The 22,755-nt window shown below is 29.3% G+C and overlaps 1 protein-coding gene across 3 annotated transcripts in view; it reads left to right on the top strand.

Annotated features, from left to right (window-relative positions):
• The first annotated feature begins 1,140 nt into the window (after positions 1 to 1,140).
• The window catches only part of LOC107457207 (organic cation transporter protein), an 83,041-nt gene continuing 61,426 nt past the window's right edge, over positions 1,141 to 22,755 (top strand). The window contains exon 1 of one of the 3 annotated variants that reach the window (XM_087164390.1): positions 1,141 to 1,529. In XM_087164390.1, the coding sequence (XP_087020516.1) occupies positions 1,459 to 1,529 (71 nt within the window). In that variant the 5' untranslated portion in view covers positions 1,141 to 1,458. Of the gene's footprint in view, positions 1,530 to 21,066; positions 21,395 to 22,755 lie in introns of those variants that run through there. The other 2 variants (XM_087164391.1, XM_087164394.1) reach the window with 2 other exon arrangements.

Raw genomic sequence — 22,755 nt, 5'->3', positions numbered from 1 at the left:
AATGCTTGTATGAAAATTGTTGCGTCATGCTTGAGATAAGAGTATTAGATCACTTCATAATAATGAAGTTAAATGTTTAGATAGAGTTAGGTTTTATTATGTTGAAAAAAAATTTAATTTATAACTAACTTTTATTTAATAGTGGCTTGCTAAGTGAGTATGCTCTGAACTTACTTCTAGATTAGATAAACATAGATGATAACTAAAAAAAAGCTAATTTTATGAAAAATGAAGAAAAAAAATCTATTATCTTCTTATTTTTATGCAAATGTATGCGGAAATTATTCTATTGTAGAAATTTATTAATTCCAAAACTTCAGTATTCAGTTTGTTTGAAAATCATATTTCATTCTTCCTAAAATATTTTGCTTAAGAAAAAATCCTAATAAAAAAATTTGCTTTTTTCATATTTGATCGTTGTTCCGATGTTTACCAAATTGCAACTGTGTGAACATAACTACTATAAAATAATTCCTAGGCTATTAGTGTTAAATATATAACAATAATCTCTTCGTAAATTCTGCTTCCAGGTCGAAACATTGTTCAGTTATTGAGATTCATTTAATGAAGTTTGAAGATTGCAAGAAATGTTTTTTGTAAAAACGTTTTTCTTTTCTGTAACTTAATTATAGGCTTAGTCATTTATTCCATTTTTTAGAACTATTGTGTAAAATTCAGCTTAGATATAAAAAAAAATTTATTTATAATTTTTAAGTACCAAACTTTGCAACTTTTGCTGCATATATGTAAGGTTAAGTTAAAATTGTACAGTAATAAATTCTGACAGTTATGAGAATTTTAAAATAAAATTGCAAGAATTTTTTTTTATTATTATTATTATAATATTTTTTTTTTTTGTAAAATATGTTCTATAACTGCCGATTTATGTGCTTATTAACTGCCGATTGCTCTCTAACTGACGAACTGCTAATTTCGAAACGTTTTTTGTGGCTAGTATTTATTCTAAAAAATGTTAACTTCGATTTCACGCGCTGTTTACATGTTTCTTGCGCTTTGACATTACGACAATCATAGTTGTTACGAAAAAATGATGCCATCGCTACGACTGAACTAATACACCTGATTTAATTTTCGATCGTTTTCTTAGAAAAACAAATGTTTGCAAAAGATTTTTTTGTTAATAGATATAGTTTATTGTGTATTGCTGAAGGAAAGTAAGAATCTGTGATTATGAACTTTAGTTTTAAGGCTTAGTGATTTTGTGAAGTAAATTAGTTGTTCGCTTTTCGAAAAATGAGTCAGTTTAGATTAATTTAGAAACTAGGTTGTTCAAAGACAGAAAAAGAATAAGTGTCGAATTTTCTTTACAGGCTTACTCATCCTTGACGGTGGCCGCGAGTGTTTCTGTAACGTAGTTTGATACACTTAAAAGAAAGAAAAAAATGGTTTTGTTTGTTTTCAATCTGGGTACAAATGTAACCATAATAACGGAGTAAAATGGATAACAGTAGCGATGATAGTGAAGTAAGAGTTGGACTTTTACAATATGAAGAAGATACGGAAAATGGGTACGTACTGTTTCTAATGGCAATTGAAGAGAAAATTGCCCCTTTTACAAAAAAAAATCTAGTAGGTAAATTCTGTGAAATTAAATGAAATTTAAAGTTTATGTTCTCCTTTTTCTAGTGTCGAAGGATTTTTTAAACCAGTTTTTTTTATTGCTGAAATAACTGAGGGATTCAGTGCAAGAACAAGAGTAATTTAAAAACATCATAGCTTTATTAAAATTTACTCATTGTCTACAGGCGAGGACTGACTTTACACTTGTGTTTCAAAGATTTCTACATTTTATATATATATATATATATATATATATATATATATATATATATATATATATATATATATATATATATATATATATATATATATATATATATATATATATATATATATATATATATATATATATATATATATATAGCGTGCATTTTAGCTTAAAAAAAGAGAGGATATTTTTATGTCTGTTGTGAAATCGTAGTAATTGTCATTTATAATTCGGCTAACTATTCATGATTTTACTGTTAAGGTGTGTTGATCCCTAACTCTCTATCATTAAGAAAATGGCAAAAAAATTCCACGTGAAAAAATTACGTAGTTTTTTTTCTTCTCTTTTCTGTTCCCTTTCCGGAACAGAAAATTTTAGTCAACAAATGAGTCCTTAGACAGTACATGCTAAGTAGAGTCATGATAGCTTTGCAGGGCCAGATTTAAGCTTGGCGGGGCCCTAAGCTACTGAAAATGATGGGGCCCTTTTAAGTTCAATTCTATTTCTATACACCTAAAGTAAACTGTCGTATTTTTTATTGCTGAATATTAACATTATATTATTAAAAATTTGATAATATTGCTTGATTGTTAAATATATTTATTGTGATGGGACTATAATGTAGAGCCTTTCTATTATTACACATATTTTTTGAACGAGGAAAAAGCAGAAACTCATTTTAAGAACATCATAAGCGCAGAGTAGAGATTTGGTATGTTAGAAGAACCATTATATGTTTAACAGGGTTTTTTTTTTCTTGAAATTCTGAATCTATGTTATTTAGAATTTTAAATGATTTTTTTTTTCTTAATTGTTTTTTTTTTTCAAACGTTACATTTCGCTTTGTTGCTCTATGACTTAGAAACATGAAATTATGAAGGTGTCTCAAAAATAAGCAAGGAGTTAGAAAGAACATAAGAAAATACAATTTGATTATTAGTTTTATTTTTTTTTTATAACCGCCGTTGAACAACCGACTTAATTTGAGTTTACGACTACAAATGTTTAACTCCGTATAATATTGAATAATCACGTTATAATTTTGAACTCTATCCAGAAGACAAGAGAATTGGATCAGTACCCAGAGGTATTGATTTGTTGTGAGGACTTTGTGACCACGACAGATTTAACATGCACCAGTCACCATTTTATACATGGGTATTCTTCTGCTGGCTGGATTCGAAATCCCATTCTCACAAACACGAGTTCAACGCCCTGCCAACCAGGCTATCCCGGCCAAATTATTAGTTTATTTTATAATAGTCATTGAACAGCCAACCCAATTTCGAGTTTACGACTACTAATGTTCAACTTCTTCTAATTTCTTCTAATTTTACTTCTAATTTTAAACTCAATTCAGAACACAAGGGAACTCCAGGATCAAGTATTGGAAGAAATTTTCGTCTTGGAGGGGGACGTTTTGATGGAACTGACCAGCATTTAAGTTACATTATGAGGAAAACCACAAAAGCTTTCCACTGTCAGTCTGACAACAAGGGGACCTATGATCCGTCTACCACTGAGGATATTTTACTTCGGCACAGTGGCTGGTGTAAGCCGGGTGTAGAATTCGTATCGACCAGTCAACACTAGGATTCGAACTCAGTGCCCTTGAGTCCACTGGATAATGATTCTGCAGGAGGTACCAATTTTATTGATTTGCCAAATTTTAGTCATTTTCAAAATGTAAATAGAAATTCAATCGTAATTTTTGTAGAATAAAAAGATGGAAATAAACCGCTTTTCCTCTTAATCTGCAATGATTAATCAGAAGCAACCATGAGGGTTAGTGTGCAAAATGAACAGGGGTTGTAGCTTTCTAGTTTTTTAAATACTTGTTAAATTATTAGTTTTTAACATGCATACTTTAAAAAAATTAAGAAATACATTTTTCAGCATTAAGAAATAATAATTAAAAACTGTCATCAGCTGGAAAAGAAAACCCGAAATCTCACAGTTTTGTGTTAGATTTCATAATCATCAGCCCCAAATATGCACACATGCCTTGCGGACATTTATATATTAATATTATTTTTTTTTTTCAAATTTAATAAATGAAGTTATTTGGATACTTGACATTCTTGAACTGAATACTTTAAATGCTTGACATTCGTTATTACAGAATGAAAAGCTTGGAAAGACAAATATTAGTTAATATTTAATTAAAGAAAAACCCGTATTGAAATCTAACGAATTGTCCCTGATAAATTTTGTGGCAGTAAAAAAATATTGAAGCCTGATACATGTCAGGATTTTTGAAACACTTTCTAGTTTTACTATTTAATCAAATTGGTTTCGATGTCTTTCCCGCCTGTCTCATTAATAATTCAGCATATTTCGATATCATTTTTGATTCGTTCTTACTTAATATTAATTTGTTTGCGACAATTAATTTGTATAACTTTTTTACTACATTTTTGCGAGGAGTTTAAAAATATAATATCGAGGGCATTAACTGAAGTTAAATTTGCTTTTTTTGTATGCCTCTTTTACTTACATCATCCACACACCCACACGCGACCTACTGCTTCTTAGAAACAGATATTAAATAGTCTCTTGATCAAATGATGGGACAAAATTTGCCTTTTAAACAAATCAAAAAACTTTTCTACCTTTTAAAATTGTTTATTTTTAAATAATTTATTAATACTCAAATTGTTTAAAAGATATGTTCCTTTTCATTGCCAACACAGTTTTATATTTTATCTAGCCATTTATTTATATTTTTAAACTTATTTTTTATTTGTTTTTATTTTATTAAATTAGATGCACAGATTTAAAATAAAAACAAATCTGCCAAAATTTTATAAATAGTTTCAATTTGCAATTTTAAGAAGTTATTTCGATTTTGCTTTAAAAATTTGAAATCCTTATAAATTAAAAAATTTGGATGCCCTATTAACTTTAAACACATAATAACAACAAAAATCAGGGAGTCAAAAATAGAAACAAGTATGATCAATGAACAATAAAAACATAAGCTAACTAAATAAATGAATTTTGTGTACGAAATATCATATTTTACAAATTAAACATAATTCATATTTCGGGGATACATGGAAAATTTGGTCAGACAGGAGTTTTGAACAATATTTTTTACATATATATTTAAACATTTGTTTAGCTGATGATCACTTGAATTCAATGCTCTATCAAGCAATATCACATGCTGCTTCTGTCTATTAGCAGGAAGTAAAATTACCACATCTGTTATCTCAATTTCATCCAAAATAAACCAAATCAAGAATTTTGGCAGATGGGCCTGTCAAAGAGGGAATTGAATGGTGGCCCACCATTTAAATAAATAAAGAAAGGAGTTCACGGATTCATGCACGATTAATTTGGCAAATAACAAATTAAAATCAATTACAATAATTAAGTAAATTAAGCAATTAAGCTAGTTAAAACATTTAGGATAATTAAAAGGAAAAAAAGCTTTTGTAATAAATTGGAAAACATATATTTTGCAAAAAAGAAAAGTTAAAATTAAACGAGAAGCTCCTTAACGACAATGAGACACAACGGAAATATCGAAACAGAGTGACCCCCCACAGCCCTAGAAATTTTTTGCCCAGAAATCAGACAAAAGGGTGTTTCTGTGGACAAAAGAGCCCACAGCAATTTAAAGAAGCTGAAAACATTTCCCACAATGTAAATTGAGGCGACTATTTGACTACTCCATGGAGTACCGCTTTTAAGGATCCATGGACTACTCCCATCACTGGTAGCTACGAAAGCTACAGGATATTTTCATCAGTCAAAAGGCCTTTTTATTGCTCTTTTGGTTAAAAAAGTAACATTTATTTTATACTTGTAAACACTTCTATTAGATTTTGAAAAGCGTTCGCCAATGTAATAAAGAAAAAGAAATGTATTTTAGGCTTCAGAGGGCTCAAGCTCCGAATAAAACTTTAAAAAAGAAGGAAAAAGTCGGATCTGGGGGCCCTTGCCATCTCGGGGCCCCCAGCTACAGCTTATTTAGCTTTTACGTAAATCCGGCCCTGTAGCTTTGGGAGCTTTTTGGATGAGTTCATGGACTTGATTTAATGCTTCTGTTGGTCAAGTGGGCATAAGCAACAATAACAACATGCTAAGTAAAGCGACACACGTTATGCTATTTTCTATTTAAAGAACAGTTGTTGCTAAACATCTAAAAGCAATTAGTAATCAGTAAATCAGATAAAACGATTTTTACATAAATATAATATTATTATAATGTCTCTCCAAAATGTATTTATAGAGATTTCATACTACCGTAAACCGGGGCGAGTCTACCCATTTTTTCAGTTTGTCAACTTTCAGGTGGTCAAACTTTTGTAAATATTAAAGAAAAAAGGCTTTTAATAGGTGTTTCGGAATCGCTATTTATCCCTCTTTAAAGCTGTGAAATCGATTTTAGAAAATATTAACAGTTACGCTGTTACTGTATATTTTTATAGAATTGCTGATAAATCTCTCGTATGGGGCGAGTCTACCCATTCTACTAAAATGAATGTTAACATTGTAAATAATCAAATTTTACTATTAAATTATTATTTTAGTTACTATATAGGATATTTATGAAGTAAAATTCATAACTTTATTATATATTCCATTTTTTTATTCATAAAATAACACAAATTGTGTATTTGATCGATTATCACATTTTGATCACAGTTTTGCTTTTATAATCATTAACATTATAAAATAACATTTTTTTCTGATTATTGTTGATAAAAATAAATTAAAATTAATATAAATTTACAATTAAATAATTAATAAATAATAATAATTAAAGATTATTAACAAAATCGAAATTCAAACATTGGGAATCATGAAAAATCCTTTTCCCATTCTTTTGGGAGGTGTGATTTTTCTTACAATGTTTTCTCGTTGAAATATAATATTAAATAAAAAAAGTTAATTTTGTAATATAAAAATTGAAAAAATAGGTAAAATAAACATATTTTATATTTACATTTATATTTAACCTACAAATTTTCTTATTAATGATAAATTTATCAATGCAGAATTAAAATAATATACTCAAATTCATTTAAAATGACTTAATTTTAATATAAACAAAGTTTTAAATTATATTATTATGCTTTATTAAAACTAAATACGAATGGGTAGACTCGCCCCGCGAATTCTGGCTTTTTGTTTACAACAGCAAAACTTACATTCTTTTTGTTTTTTTTCCTATAAAATTAATGTAATCTTAGTCTTAGATAAGTTTATCACTTAACCAAAGTGAAAATAGTAATAATAATATTATACTTACGGAGCACCTACTAAAAGTTTGCTGATTTTCAATACAAATCTCTCAAAAGACGTTTGAACAGGTCTGTTAAAAAGACACCAAATAAATAAAAACGGATCAAACTACTACAGCGCCATCTTCCTTAGAGTCTGAACTAAGTCCTCCGTCGGTAAAAAAATTTTTATTTGCAATTTAAAATAGTGAAAATTAAATAAAACTAAAATGGGTAGACTCGCCCCTGGATGGGTAGACTCGCCCCGGTTTACGGTATAAGATTATATTTTAGTATAAAAAACAAAAATAAAAAAATTTAATCAAAGTTCGTAAATTGAAATTTAAAATTGGTATTTTGTCATTTAAAGTATGTCACAAAAAAAAATTTCATGTTCAATATTTTTTCTTGCTTTTTTAGAGTGTAAAAAAAAAATTCATGTAGAAATAGCGTGCCCCCCCCCCCCAAAAAAAAATTATTTTTGCTTGACCGCCTAGTTTGCGTTTATTTGTAGAATTGCTCATATGAGCAATTCTGCAAATAAACGCCAATTTTTATACTAAAATATATCTTATAGTATGAAATCTCTATAAATACATTTTAGAGAGACATTATAATAATATTATATTTATCTAAAAATCGTTTTATCTGCATAAATGGCTCAGATTTATCTAAGTACATCAGAAAGAGTATGTCACATTTAAAGTATGTCACAAAGAAAAAATTTAATGTTCACGATTTTTTCTTGCCTTTTAAAGGTGTAAAAAAGAAGAAAATTCTTGTAGAAATAGTGTGCCCCCACCCAAAAAAAAAGAAACATATTTTTTTTGGCCGCCTAATTGGCGTTTATTTGTAGGATTGCTCATATGTGTCAGCCTCGGAATATTTTTCGAAGTCTTGAATTGGCATTTCTTGGCCACGTGTCTGTTTCATTCGTTTCGCGAAACAAAATTCTGCATAAATTCTCTGGAATAAGACCTTTCAAATAGATTGATAAAAAATAGTTGTCATATTTCTGTAATCAACTTACTAGATCCATCCATATTTACCTCTAAATTATAATATGCTGTCGTCTTTAAATATGAATTCTTTATGGTGATCGGAAATGGAGATTAAAGATTGTGTTCTTTTTATTTTTAAATATTTACAAGATGAGAGTGCGTAAAGTACTTCTAAGAGAATTTTCTTGAATCAACAAACACATCTAAACTAATGTCATTGAGAAATTGTTTTTGAGAATGGATCTCTTTTTCTTTATTTATTGCTATTATTGTAATTTATGCATTATCTCAGTGGTTTCCAACTGGCGGCCCCGGGGCCGCATCCGGCCGGCGAAGACTTTTTTTGTGGCCCGCGAACTAAAATATATTATCTAGCGTTCTCCATAATATTATTTTGCATTAGTTTTGATGCTATATAATATTAGATTTTGTATTTTCTGATATTATTTTGCGTTGCTTTTTATTTTTTTGGAGTAATCAAGGGAAGATATGGATGGTAGTAGATAATTCGGCGATATAATTTTACTTAATTTTCGGTATTGTTGTGAAGCAGTAAAACATAGAACAATACTTTTATGTCATTCCATGCATTATTTATTTAGCAATACAGATAAATAAAATTATAGTAGCGAATTCTGCTAATGTATGTATCAAATCACGGTTTGTAAGCAAAATATAGCTTTGACAAACCTTGCGTTTACATTAAAAACTGTATTCATTTTGCATAGAGATTGGTATTTTTCGAATTGTATTAAAATCCCCAATGTATAATCGTTATAAAAATACTGGTCACGTAAATAAATAGCAGTTATCTGATGTAAACATTTCTCCAGCTGCAAATTTTTATCTCCTATAAACCGAGTTCATCCGGACATATTTGAGGGTCGCTCGTAAGTGAGTGATGAATTATTTATCAAAATGAATATCAGTTTCCTCATTTTTTTTTAACCGTGCATTATTTATGATCAAAATAAATGAGAATATAAATATTTCCGTCTTGTAACGTTTGATGAACGTTTTAATATTTGTTTACCAACCGATTTCGAATCTAAAGTTTCCCTGAATTCATCCTTTCCTTCGCAGTATTAGAATAGCGAATGAAAGCAATTTTTTGCCCAATATGATATATTTTTCTGTATTCCAAATAAGCCGATTTCGAATCGAAAGTTTCCCTAATTCATCCTTTCCTTCGCAGTATTAGAATAGTGAATGACGCAATTTTTTGCCCAATATGATATATTTTTCTGTATTCCAAATATGCCGATTCCGAATCTAAAGTTTCCCTAATTCATCCTTTCCTTCGCAGTATTAGAATAGCGAATGACGCAATTTTTTGCCCAATATGATATATTTTTCTGTATTCCAAATATGCCGATTCCGAATCTAAAGTTTCACTAATTCATCCTTTCCTTCGCAGTATTAGAATAGCGAATGACGCAATTTTTTGCCCAATATGATATATTTTTCTGTATTCCAAATATGCCGATTCCGAATCTAAAGTTTCCCTAATTCATCCTTTCCTTCGCAGTATTAGAATAGCGAATGACGCAATTTTTTGCCCAATATGATATATTTTTCTGTATTCCAAATATGCCGATTCCGAATCTAAAGTTTCACTAATTCATCCTTTCCTTCGCAGTATTAGAATAGCGAATGACGCAATTTTTCGCCCAATATGATATATTTTTCTGTATTCCGAATATGCATATTCATTTTTATAGCGACTTCTTTAATTTTCAAAAGAATAGGTTGTTCATTTCAATTGCAAGCAAGTATAAAACAGATTGAAGTGAGTTGATAACGAGGATCTACGTTATTGCTTTTCTCCGCTGTGCCTTGAGGGAGTTGAGATGTGTTTAAATTACAAGGTGATTGCGAAAATTGCTGAACAAAGAGAAAATTCAGCGATCAAGAATAAATCTGATTCATGGCATGGTTTGCTATGGATAATGTAGATCATGATAATAATATAGTAAATATAGTAATAATATAGTAAAACACTCTCACTATATCTTGTTCAAATTTTCAATCGTTAAAGACTTTTTATTCATCCACTCAAGCTCAAATACATTTTTTTAAAACTTGTAGTGGATTACACTTGATGTTAATACAGTTTTTCCAAATATTAATTCATTAATTAAATTTAATTAATTAATTTTTGTTTTACATGGGAGAAAAAATAGTAATTATTAAATGAAAAGTAACTAAAATTGAACATTTCTTTCTTGATCTAAGAAAGAATTTTTTTAATACTATTACTTGTTTTATTGAGAAATTAAAGGTAATGAATTGAAATTCATAGTTCATACTCTCTAGAGTTTGGGGTTTTTGCAAACCTTTTTTTTTCCAGAGGTATAAGTGACTAAAAGCTAATAAAATTTATTTTATAAAAAATAACATTTTTATGAAGCCTTTATAAAAATTTAACTGGTTAGAGCCCAGTGTCCTATTTATAGAAGAGCTTATTTTTCAAAAAGTGTTAGGATTACTGTTTCAAGGTTATAATTTCTGTGGGGGGAATTAAAATATCCTCACCACCCACCATAATTTATTTATGATTTAGGTGTCCTACTACTAGTGGGCTACGCCACCTGATCGCTAACGCTCGCCAACCCCCGAAAATTGCTATGCAATCTTATATGGTTTGCTTCGCAAACCAAGCTCGCTTCGCTCGCTGCTGACTTAGGTACAATGCAAATGCACAAAATTCTAAGAATTCAAAACAATCATTCAAATCCATATAAAAACTTTTTTTTTTAAAAAATTACATCTTTTTAGTAAATACTAATTCATTAAAATAAATTTGAATTCAAATAAATGACATGTAGTTCGTTAAACTTATTAGAAATGTGCTATAGTATAATTCGTAATGTAAATCAAAAATCGTCAAATAAATTCGTAATATATAAATTCGTGAAAAAAAGCGCTTTCGACAAAATACTAAAATAGAGATCTATCGACAAAGACTACTCACTTCTGCCTAGTTTAATAGTATGAGATTGCTGCAGCTGATGCTCTCTGGTTATTTCAGTCGTTTGCCTCCGGCGGAAAAGAAATGCAGCCAAAATTAAGGAGTCACGTAAGAGAATTTATTAGATTAAATACCAGTACCAGTAAAAAATATATGCCTAAATTGAATACCCATCACTTTCTCCATATAACAATTTTTTTTTGTATCACTTCAATATAAAAGGTCGTGATAAAACGGGACATGACTATTTGACATAAAACATGACTATTTGCTAAATATTTTGACTATTGTTACATGACTATTTGCTAAAGGCAATTAATCCTTATATACCTCTACAACTGAAAATAATCGTAACTAGAAAGTGTGAAAAACCGTGATCATGAATTAAATAGGTTTCAACTATTTCTTTGTTTTTTTAATGTTTGCAAAAATTGAGTTAATTGAATTGTGACAAAAATTGACTTCGTGCTGTCCTCTGTCGTCAATAAGTTTTGTCAGAAATTAATGTAGCGTGATCAATGGTTAACCCCTTGGGGACGGGTGATGCAGAAAAGCATTCGTACAAAATTAGAATCAGGATGTAATGAAATAAAAAACGGTAACTTAAATGTAATAGTTGCTAATTTGACAGACTTACTTTCCTTTTACTTTAATTATTGTTAGTTTAATCATATATACAATCAATGTTAGCTCAAAGTATAACTAAATAGTTTTATTTTGGACAAAGTAATGGTGAATTAAACAATTATAACTCCGCTCACAAATAAACTGCTAAAGAATTACTTTGATTACCAGTTTTATCTTTTTACCCTGGTTGATGCGGTTTTATGCAGGCACGTATTTGTGACAGTCGGCGCGAACGGGTTAAAGTACCGGCAGTTTCAACAAATGACGGATAATATGCAGAGATGCCAACTGCTCCGGACAGGCCAAAATTATTTAAAAAACGGTAAACATCTACAAACCTAAAATTTGCAAATATTTGACTAATTTTGCTTACTTTTTAACAAGTTCAGCGGGACTTTATTGTAATAAAGTGGTGAATATATAAGTCTACGAATTATTTAGAAATAGTGGTAGATAACAATCTACTAAATTGAATTTATTAAACAAAGAATCGCAATTAATAAACTACTACTCGAAAATATTTATTCGCTGTCCGGAGCAAGTTGGCATCTCTGAATATGAAAAATAAATTGAAGAAAATCAGAAGGAGAAAAGATTGAGAGTTCTTTAGAAACTAGCTGTTTTAAGCTCAACAAGTTTCGAAATTAGCTACAATATTCATCAGCAGACGGCGATCTTAACTTTCATAAACTACGAAACATTCATATAACCACAGTTAGTAGCAACAACATTGTACAGTATGGGAACGAAACTAAAGTATATGTATCTAAGCCGCGATGGCTCAGGGGATAGAGCGCTCGCCTTCCAATGAGGCGAACCGGATTCGAATCCCAATTGATTCGAATTCCGCATCTGGCTTGCACCAACCACAGTGCTGACGTGAAATATCCTCAGTGGTAGACGGATCATGGGTTAGAGTCCACTTGCCGTCAGGCTAACCGTGGGGGGTTCTCGTGGTCTTCCTCTACATGTAGCGCAAATGCTGGTTAGCTTCAACAAAAAAATCCTCCACGAAGGCAGATTTCTTCCAATACTCTATCCAGGAGTTCCCTTACTCTCTGGGTTGGGTTCAAAATTACAAGGCTACGGAGTTGAACATTAGCAGTCGTAAACCCATAAAATTGGGTCGGCTGTTCAACAACGGTTATAAAATATAGTATGCATCTCGGTACCAATCTTAGTATATTTAGTATATATTAAAAAACAACAACAATAGTAAAATTAATAACCGAACACAGTAAAAATAGTGCATATCATCAACATTAATTAAGCATCATTTGCGTCAGTAACAGAATGGCTATACAGTTCTCATAGTACCTTTTTTTCAATAATTTAGCTTTTTGACACAAAATTTATTATTTTTTATTTCAGTATGTACTTGTAGCTAAAATTAATTAATTGCATATTCACGAAACTAATTAGCATCAATTCTAATATTTCTATTAAAATTTTTGGCTAACTGATGTCGGTACTTATTTCGAAGGCCGTAAGAAATCGCTAAACACTCTTTGATGCCAGTGATGCTTAATTAAATGTGGTAACGCCCTCTGAAACGGATAAGTAACCTAATATTATCATAATACACCGCAGGGCTCGAAAAACCACCCGTCCTCGGCGGTCAAAAATTCCCCGCGGACAACGAATTTCTCGAATCCGACGTCCGCGCGGACGGCCATTTTCCCGTTAATGTTGGTGATACATTTTCAATTTTTGTTATCTTACAAGAGTCTAGCGCCTCACTTCTAAAATGACCCTCTAATCTAGAAATACAGCAACATTCTGCGCATGGTGGAATTGATGTTTTCTCTGACTCCCATACTGCAGCGGTTGAAAGGGACTTTTCAGCAATGAACTTACAAAAAAAAAAAAAAAGCATTACGTACTGATCTTAAACAAGAAGCGTTAAGCGCAATTATGAATCTACCTAATGGAAAACCCCTTTCTGATTTTTGTGCAGAAACCTCAGTAAATCACTAGCTTGATTGTGGAACTGGCAAACGTCATATTTGATTCATTTAAAAAACGCAGTACCCTCGGATAAATTGACATTCCGGATAACTTGACATTTGTCATTTAAATTATTTCATAAAAGAAATACTACGTTCCTATTAGTAACCTAGTATTCCTTTTATTACTGTATAATGCAATCCTAGTATTTGTAATCCTAGTAACAATTCATTGTGCAATTTATATAAACTAGGAGGCTTTGCCCCCTACTCGCTGGCGCTCGCCAACCCCCGGAACTGCTTTCGCAGTTCATTTCGGATTGCTTCGCAATCCAATGCTCGCTTTGCTCGCTCATTGGATACGTTCTTAACGTCTAGCTTTTGTATACTTTTTTGAATACTGATGTTCCGAAAACTTTTCACTGTAGAAAATTCTAAACCTGTACATTTCAATATTAATTTGAAATTGCAAACAGTTCACATATTTTGCTTAATCACACTATTCTAAATTTCAATTGTTGAGAAAAGTAACTGTTGTAAGTTTTGTTTTAAAGTCTTTCCCACCAGAGGGCTAAAGCCAAGTGTTGTAAAACAATATGAAATAGTAGTCTGTCACTGAACCCCGGATGTAAAGCATCGGCTTCGATGAAGATAATTTTGTATTTTTAATTCTCTGAAGGGCACCACCATAATAATATGGAATTTGTAAAATAAATGTATATATTTTTGATTGTTGATGAAGCCCATCATTTTGTGTTTTCATCAGTGTTCAGAAGCAGAACAACTAAAGGTTTTTTGATTTTATCACAAAAATATAAAATATATAAAAAACAAAGAAAAGAGTAAAAAAATGAGTATAGTCATAGAAAAAGTTTAAATTATAATATAGTATTTGTCAGTTAAAATAAAACTTTTTGTTTAATTCATTGTTAACAATTCAAATTTCTCCGAGGCAATTCTAAACCTTAATTTTGTTCTAAATGTCAGTATTCAGACACATAACAGAAGTTTAATATGAAGTTCTAAAATGCATATATATATATACATATATATATATATAACGTCGTTGCCGAGTGGAAGGATTAAAACAGGTCATAGGTCGGGAAGGAGGGTACAAAATTTATTTATTAATTATTAGACAAGAGCAGTCATGAGAATGAGTAAAAGTGTCCATGAAAAGTTGCGCTCCTTGGTTATATGTTAGGGAAAATCTTGCAAAGTAAAATGTCTTAATTTAGGGAAAGAGGGAAATCTTAGTAGTTGCTATTGGTTTATGAAATAGATCGAACGTTTCCCACACAAGAGCAAAGGGAAAAATGTCCTGCTCTTAATTAAATGCATACTTGAGCCAAAAATAGATTTAAGAACAGGATGTGGCTTTTAAAAGTGTGAGAAAGTATTTCAAATAGAATAATTAATTAGGAATAAAGTAGGAGTTGTTTTATAGCAAAGAAACTAACATAAAAAGATTAGTTGAAGCTTTTTATGTTACATCCCCCCTCGCCAAAATGTTTAATTAGAATCCAAAAATTTTGAAATTATCCATTTGCAAAATCTTCCCTATGGTAGAAGTACAAATAAAATAACCAAATTTGTAATGGTAACAATATATAAAAGTAATATAAATTATAAAACATTTACATATGTTCTCATTGTAAAAATTTTAACATAATTAAAATTCTGTAGTAGCATCATCAGCAAATTTAAAATTTTCATTTTCAACAGTTTTTTTGACTAACAGTTTTTTCAGTTTCAAAAGTCTCTTGTTTAAAAATCACAACACAGCTATTTCACTATAAGAAGTATTCTTCATAAAAACACTATTTAAGTTAACTCTTCAATCATGATGACAAAAATTTATAAACATTTGTTAAAAATGTGTAATTTAAAATGTAAAACACAAAAAACATTTTTACAAGAAAAATTTCAATCTGGAATTAGACTTGAGTATTGTTTACCTTGTTTGAAAAAAAAATAAAAAAAAATGACACAGTGGTTGTTATTGTCAAGTCCAAGATTTCAGTATTGTCTTTATTTCACTTTATTTATTATTTACCTTACATATTTATCACTTTAATAGCTAATTATCCGAAAAAAATTTCTTTTTTTTTCTTTATGTCCAAAATATGCCTTCTGTAAAATTTTTCTTTTCCTTTTCTCTCTTATTTTTCTTCCTACTTTCTTTTCTTTTCTTTCTACTTTCTTTATATTTATTTATTTCTACTTTTATTTTCTCTCTTGGTATTTTTATTGCAATTATTAACCCGGATTTCAGGAAATATGTGTACAGACAAATTGCTTTCACAATCAGAAAAGGTGATCAGTCTTCTCAGATTTTACATTACAACCCGTTTAACACAACTTATCACTAATTGAAATCTAAAACAAGCTTTCAAATTTAATATGGTAATAAGGTAAATCAGTTTTTAATTTTTGACTGATCTAGCTATTTTCCTTATTTTTAATCTGAAGTGCAAGTTTGGTTATGTTGCAAATTACCTTTTATTTCTTTTTTTCATTTATATCTTTCATTCTTTCTTTTTGGACACATTTTTTTTTTTCAAAAATTTTACTTCGGATATTTTTTAAAGTAATTTTTGTGCAGAGATCTTAATTGATAATTTAATTTGTCACAATTGTTAGAGAATTCAAATATTTTCATTTCTATTTCTTACGTGTTTTTTAAGTGAATTTGGTTACTAATACCTTTCAATTTGTATTTGATCATTTTCCTATCTGTATGCTGGAATTGTCACTCAGCAATAAGAGACTTTGTTTATTTATGGACATATCTGAGCTAGAACTGAGCTATGAACTATTTACCAACGTTGAACTAAAGCATTAATGTCTGGTTTCACATTTCAATTCAAATTCTAAAAACAAATATTTTATTCATTTTTCCAAACTATTTGCATTAGTTTTAACATTTCTTGATTTAATTTTTGCCACACCGTAATTGCATTCATATATTAAAAGTGAATCTCAATAATTATTGCAGTTGCATTACGAAAAGAAAAAAAAAATTTAAATGGCATTTTCATTTAAACCCTAATCACTGTAAAACAAAAATATAATTTCTACTACCCAAAAAATCATAGAAGCTGTAACACATAAAACAATATGAAAATAATTTCTTGAAACACTTTTCAATCAAATAAATCAATTAACTGAAAATAAAAATTTAAAGAAATAAAAATTTCAACAGTAAATATTATCAATATATAAAAAGTAGTTTCACTTTGAAACATCAAATATGGGAAAAAATTAAAATCATAATCATTTAAGATATTGATTTATGAGAAATGTAAAAAACTTTAACTCAAAGGATACCTGAAAAAGTTCGAATTAGTCCGAGATATTTTGAAAACCACAACAGAGATGGGAATGCGTTGAAATTCCGTAAACACAATTCCAAAACCAAAGACGTGAGCTGCTAGGGAAAAAATTTGTTTCTTCGTTAAGATGAATCGTAAATTAACACCAATAGTGACGGAGAAATTGAAGCTTATTTTTCTTTTGAATGTCGAATATTTAAGTAGACCATCGTGGGTGTGAGAATAATTATTCATCGACGATAAGATCCAGCTCAGCACTTAAGAGTGGCAAAATCAACGCTTTCTCAAAGGGATAGTTTCAATAAAACATTTTAATTAACAGGAATTCGATGCAGTTTTTCTTTTTAGTCCAAGGAAGGAATTGAAGCTCAGCTTTCTAGTATTCTCAGGAACGTAGACAAAATATGCAGCATAGACATGGAAAACGGATGATCGTTTTGTTCCACTGTGCGTAGGTATAATTTATAATAAACTAAACGTTTGATGATTGAAGAGATTATTTTTTTTTGATGAAGATACAGGATGAATTAATTATTGCCATAAGTTGAAGAAGAATTTGACTGCTTATTTACCAAATGTCCATTTGAAAAAATGATTTGAAGTTATTCTATATTTTTGAGGTACCCTCTTCCGAATTTGATTTATTTAATTTCAAATGAGATATTAAATATCTTTAATGTACCGTACGAACTGTACCCCTTCCCGACCGTTAAATCCTGTCGACTTATAACGTCGTTGCCGAGTGGAAGGATTAAAACAGGTCATAGGTCGGGAAGGAGGGTACAAAATTTATTTATTAATTATTAGACAAGAGCAGTCATGAGAATGAGTAAAAGTGTCCATGAAAAGTTGCGCTCCTTGGTTATATGTTAGGGAAAATCTTGCAAAGTAAAATCCGTAAAATGTCTTAATTTAGGGAAAGAGGGAAATCTTAGTAGTTGCTATTGGTTTATGAAATAGATCGAACGTTTCCCACACAAGAGCAAAGGGAAAAATGTCCTGCTCTTAATTAAATGCATACTTGAGCCAAAAATAGATTTAAGAACAGGATGTGGCTTTTAAAAGTGTGAGAAAGTATTTCAAATAGAATAATTAATTAGGAATAAAGTAGGAGTTGTTTTATAGCAAAGAAACTAACATAAAAAGATTAGTTGAAGCTTTTTATGTTACATATATATATAAGGGATCATAGTAATTATATAAGTAAAAATTAGTATTGTTAAGTTGAAACACAATATTTTTAGTTTTGATGTCAGCAATACAATTCAATTTTTTCACAAAAATGATTGTTTCCATTATTAAATTCAGTGTCAACAATTCAAATTTTTCTGAGGCAACTCTTAACCTCTAAATATTATTTTTTGTATGTACACATTTCTAAATGTCAGCATTCAACCACAAAACAACTTAAAGTCCTCAAATTTAGCATGAAGTTGTAAAATGTAATGAAAGAGGGTCATAGCAATAATGTAAGTAGAAGTAAAGTTAGTACTGTAAAATAAAAACAATATTTTTAATCAATAAGCCAAGTTCTTCAAGAAGCAGTTGTAGAAGTAGCTGGATAGAAAATTTTTTATTTAAAACTTTTTATAGAATTTCTTTAAAAACACAATTGTTAATCTGGGCATTTGGCGATACAACACTTATAGAATTGAAGGATTTGTACATCAAGCCATCAGGTATCATAATTTTGATCTAATTGTGCTTCTATGTCATTTTGATTTATGTTGCTAAGTTAACTTTCAAAAAATTCTATGACTGGCAACAGCATTTTTATTTTTTAAGTTGTTTATTTTTATTTCTTTTAGAATTCGTAATTTTTTTAGCGAAATGTTTTTTAACCTAACAGAATTCTTTGCCGACTGTTTTCTCTATAAATGAAGAAAATAAAGTAAATATTTAAGTGTTGTGAAAAGAATCTTATTTAGTTGTACAAAGTACTTCTTTAAAAATGAAAACTGTTGCCACCAGCGGAAAAGAAATACAGCCAAAATTTGGGAGCTACGTAAGAGAATTATATATAATAGATGTTTGTAATAAATAAGAGAAAATTATATTTTTATTTATTTAGAAGCGACGGGTTAGTTTCAAAGGAGGACGGGTACATCTTTGGACAAGCCGTCCTCGGGGACGGGTAAAATTTTCGAGTTTTTTCGAGCCCTGATACACCGTATTATTTTTTGTTATTGATTGCACATTTCGTTGCGGCTTCATACTTATAGATCTACCTTAATATAAATTTGAAATTCCGCTCCGAATTCCATTTACCTTTGTGGGTAAATAAGCTTGTAGCTTTATATTATTAGTGATACTTTGTAAACGACAAGCACGTCGCCGTCTTATCAGTGGACATCTATGACGTATTATGGACGGACTAAGTGTTTCGAGACAAGCTGTTAACGTTCTTTCGCACAAATGTCAACTGATCGAATTCTTGAGCACTTAGGACTCTCAATCACTTCGAGACGTTGTGGGCTAATCCTTTGTTGGTCCTTCATATTTTAAGGGTGAACTTTGTTATGGACTTTATTTTACTTTGCTGATCGCTGGGGATAAGCAACAAAAACAAAAAAGATTAAGTTGTTTAAGATTAAGTAATGAGTTAGCAAACATTCGAAATTTTGAGTTCGTTTGAATTTTTCCCGTATTCCAATTGTAATTTCAACTGCAGTGGTTTGATTTTATAACCGTCGTTGAACAGTCGACCCAATTGTTTGGGTATAATAAGTACAAATAATAAATAAGTATAAACTTTAAAAGAGTAAAAATAAACAACCAAAGGGGAAGAAACGTCGAATAAACAAAACCCCTAATCAATTAAAAAAAAAAAAAAAAAAAAAAAAAAAAAAAAACGAAATTGAATTGAAATTACGAGGAACACCAAGACATTTTTCACTCAATTTCTTTTATTTTAATTCAAACATTTGGCTAAATCGGTGACGATTTAGATTTAATTATGAATATTCACAGTTAATTACACCCTTTTGTTTCTCCCTTAAGTATAAATGATTGCATGGCAATGACCTTCTCTCATAGAATCTTTAAACTAACTTTTAAAGAGTTTAACGCAAATAAATTATTTAAGGCGATATTTGTTATATTGAAAGGACAGGATGTTGTTTCTTCCCTACTATCTTCAGGGTTATTCATTCTGCAATTATTACTATTAAAAATACCCTGTTTTGTTTTTAATTAACATCTGAATTCAAGACATCTATTAACTAATGTTTTATCCAGATAAAATTAGTAAGTATACCGGTAAAAATGACTTAGTAAAATGAAATTAGATTTTATTACTAGACCTTAATGTTATTAATAAAATTGTAATGAATAATTTAATCTTAAAATAAAAATATTTCACTTACCTTAAAAGAAATGCATTTTTTTAAAAATGGAGAAAAAGAGCAAATTTTTAAAAGGACTTTTCTTTTACGAGTGTTAAAATTCAAATTTTAAAAACAAACAATCTTGTCTAGGAACTTATGGACGAGTACATTCCAGAAAATGATTGCATTGCCGAAGTTTTAATTAGTAATCAACAAATTCCTTTGACCCTTTAAAAAAAATAGATTGATATTTACTTCACCTGCTTTTTGAAACAGCTGCATTTACCAGTTAGTACATGGAACAAAAATACCCAAATAGCTTCGTAACGCAGACGATTATTAAGTCAATAATTTAAAATCTCTTACTCTTTTTAAAAGTGGCCTTTTATCTTTGATGAACGCATTAGAAGAAGCCAATAGAAAAGAAAAATAATCTTTATTTTAGTTTGGTTATTAAAAAAACGTTTTTTTTTTAAATGTTACAATCAATCGTGGAAAAATTTGCATTTTGGAAAAATATTGGGGGAGGGGACCAAGAGCAAAACATGAATGGTTGGTCTTCATAAGGAGCTTCATGTTTTGGGTGCTCAAAACAAGACTTTTCTTCCATTTCAAATATGGAGCAAAACGCGTATTTTACTTTCCAAGTAAACGAATATTAGAGTTTGTTCATCGACCTCTATAAAAAAAGATAGCAAATTTAGGGGGAATAATTTTCGTTGTCAATATTTTTCGATGCCTAATAGTCACTTTTGTTGAAATCACCAAAGACATTTACTTACGGGCAAACCTCCAAGACTGATTTCGAATACAAAACCAATCCATTCTCAACAAACTAGACAACTGCGATTATTCCAGCGACATCAACGATGCAGCTGTTGCGAAAATTAACATATCGTAGTTCAGCGCTTTTGATTTAAAGAATGTCTCACATACATTCATTTTCATTCTTGCTCTTGACGAACGAAGTAAGGAATAAAATAAGAGAAGAAGATGATCGAAATAAATTAAAACATAGATAAATTGCGTAAATGGTGATTGAATGGACTCTTCACTATAAGGTCAGTAATCAGATTGCCTCTCATTCGCTTTCAGGGTTTTGTTGAGATCACATCAGCTGTCAAGGAATTCTTTCTTACTCTTACGAGAGTCCAGCTCGGTTACAGTAAGTTCTATATTTCTGTAATGCTTATACTATCAATGGAATTAAAATTTATGCTATACTCTTAGCACTGAAAACACTAAAATACATGCAATATCTGTACCTATGTGAATGTAATGTCCGCTTAAAATTTCGTGTACGGAATTAAAATGTATACCAAACTTACAATTTGTTCAGTATTCAATATATTTAAAGCGGGATTATAGTTTCTACAATGTTTGCGATTTGTTAAATAATTAAGACATCAAAAATGTATAATGACACCGATATTTATGTGTATAAATAAGGTTTCGTTTTAAAAATATTCTCGTATGGAATTAAAATGTATTCGATACTTATAACTCAAACCATAATTAAATTTTTAAAAAAATAATTATAATTAAAACTTATACAATACTTAAAATTTTGTCAGAATTTAAAATAATAAAAGTGAGATTATAATATTTACAAAATTTAGGATTTTTTGAAGTAATTAAGACATTTGTGAAGTAATTAAATGATACCGATTTATATGTCTATAAATAATGTTCGTTTCGAGAATTTCTTTGCATGGAATTAAATTGTGTTCAATGCTTATAACATACACCATAATTAAATTTTTTTAAAAAATAATTATAATTAAAACTTATACAATACTTAAAATTTTGTCAGAATTTAAAATAATAAAAGTGAGATTATAATTTTTACAAAATTTATGATTTTTTGAAGTAATTAAGGCATTTGTGAAGTAATTAAATGATACCGATTTATATGTCTATAAATAATGTTCGTTTCGAGAATTTCTTTGCATGGAATTAAATTGTGTTCAATGCTTATAACATACACCATAATTTAATTTAAAAATAAATAATTGTAATTAAAAGTTACACAATACTTTAAATTTTCTCAGAATTTAAAATAATAAATGTGAGAGTATAATTTTTACAAAATTTACGATTTTTAAAGTAATTAAGACATTTGTGAAGTAATTAAATGATACCGATTTATATGTCTATAAATAATGTTCGTTTCGAGAATTACTTTGCATGGAATTAAATTGTGTTCAATGCTTATAACATACACCATAATTTAATTTAAAAATAAATAATTGTAATTAAAAGTTACACAATACTTTAAATTTTCTCAGAATTTAAAATTATAAATGTGAGAGTATAATTTTTACAAAATTTACGATTTTTAAAGTAATTAAGACATTTGTGAAGTAATTAAATGATACCGATTTATATGTCTATAAATAATGTTCGTTTGGAGAATTTCTTTGTTTGGAATTAAATTCTACTCAAAACTTATAACTCACACCATAATTAAATAATTTAAAAATAAATATTTCTAATTAAAAGTTACACAATACTTAAAATTCTCTC

Source organism: Parasteatoda tepidariorum, chromosome 5, assembly GCF_982258835.1.
Source record: "Parasteatoda tepidariorum strain Cologne lab strain chromosome 5, Ptep-v5.0, whole genome shotgun sequence".
NCBI lineage: Eukaryota > Metazoa > Arthropoda > Arachnida > Araneae > Theridiidae > Parasteatoda > Parasteatoda tepidariorum.
The sequence above is the reverse complement of the archived record's forward strand: the minus strand, read 5'-3'. Positions and strand labels throughout refer to the sequence as shown.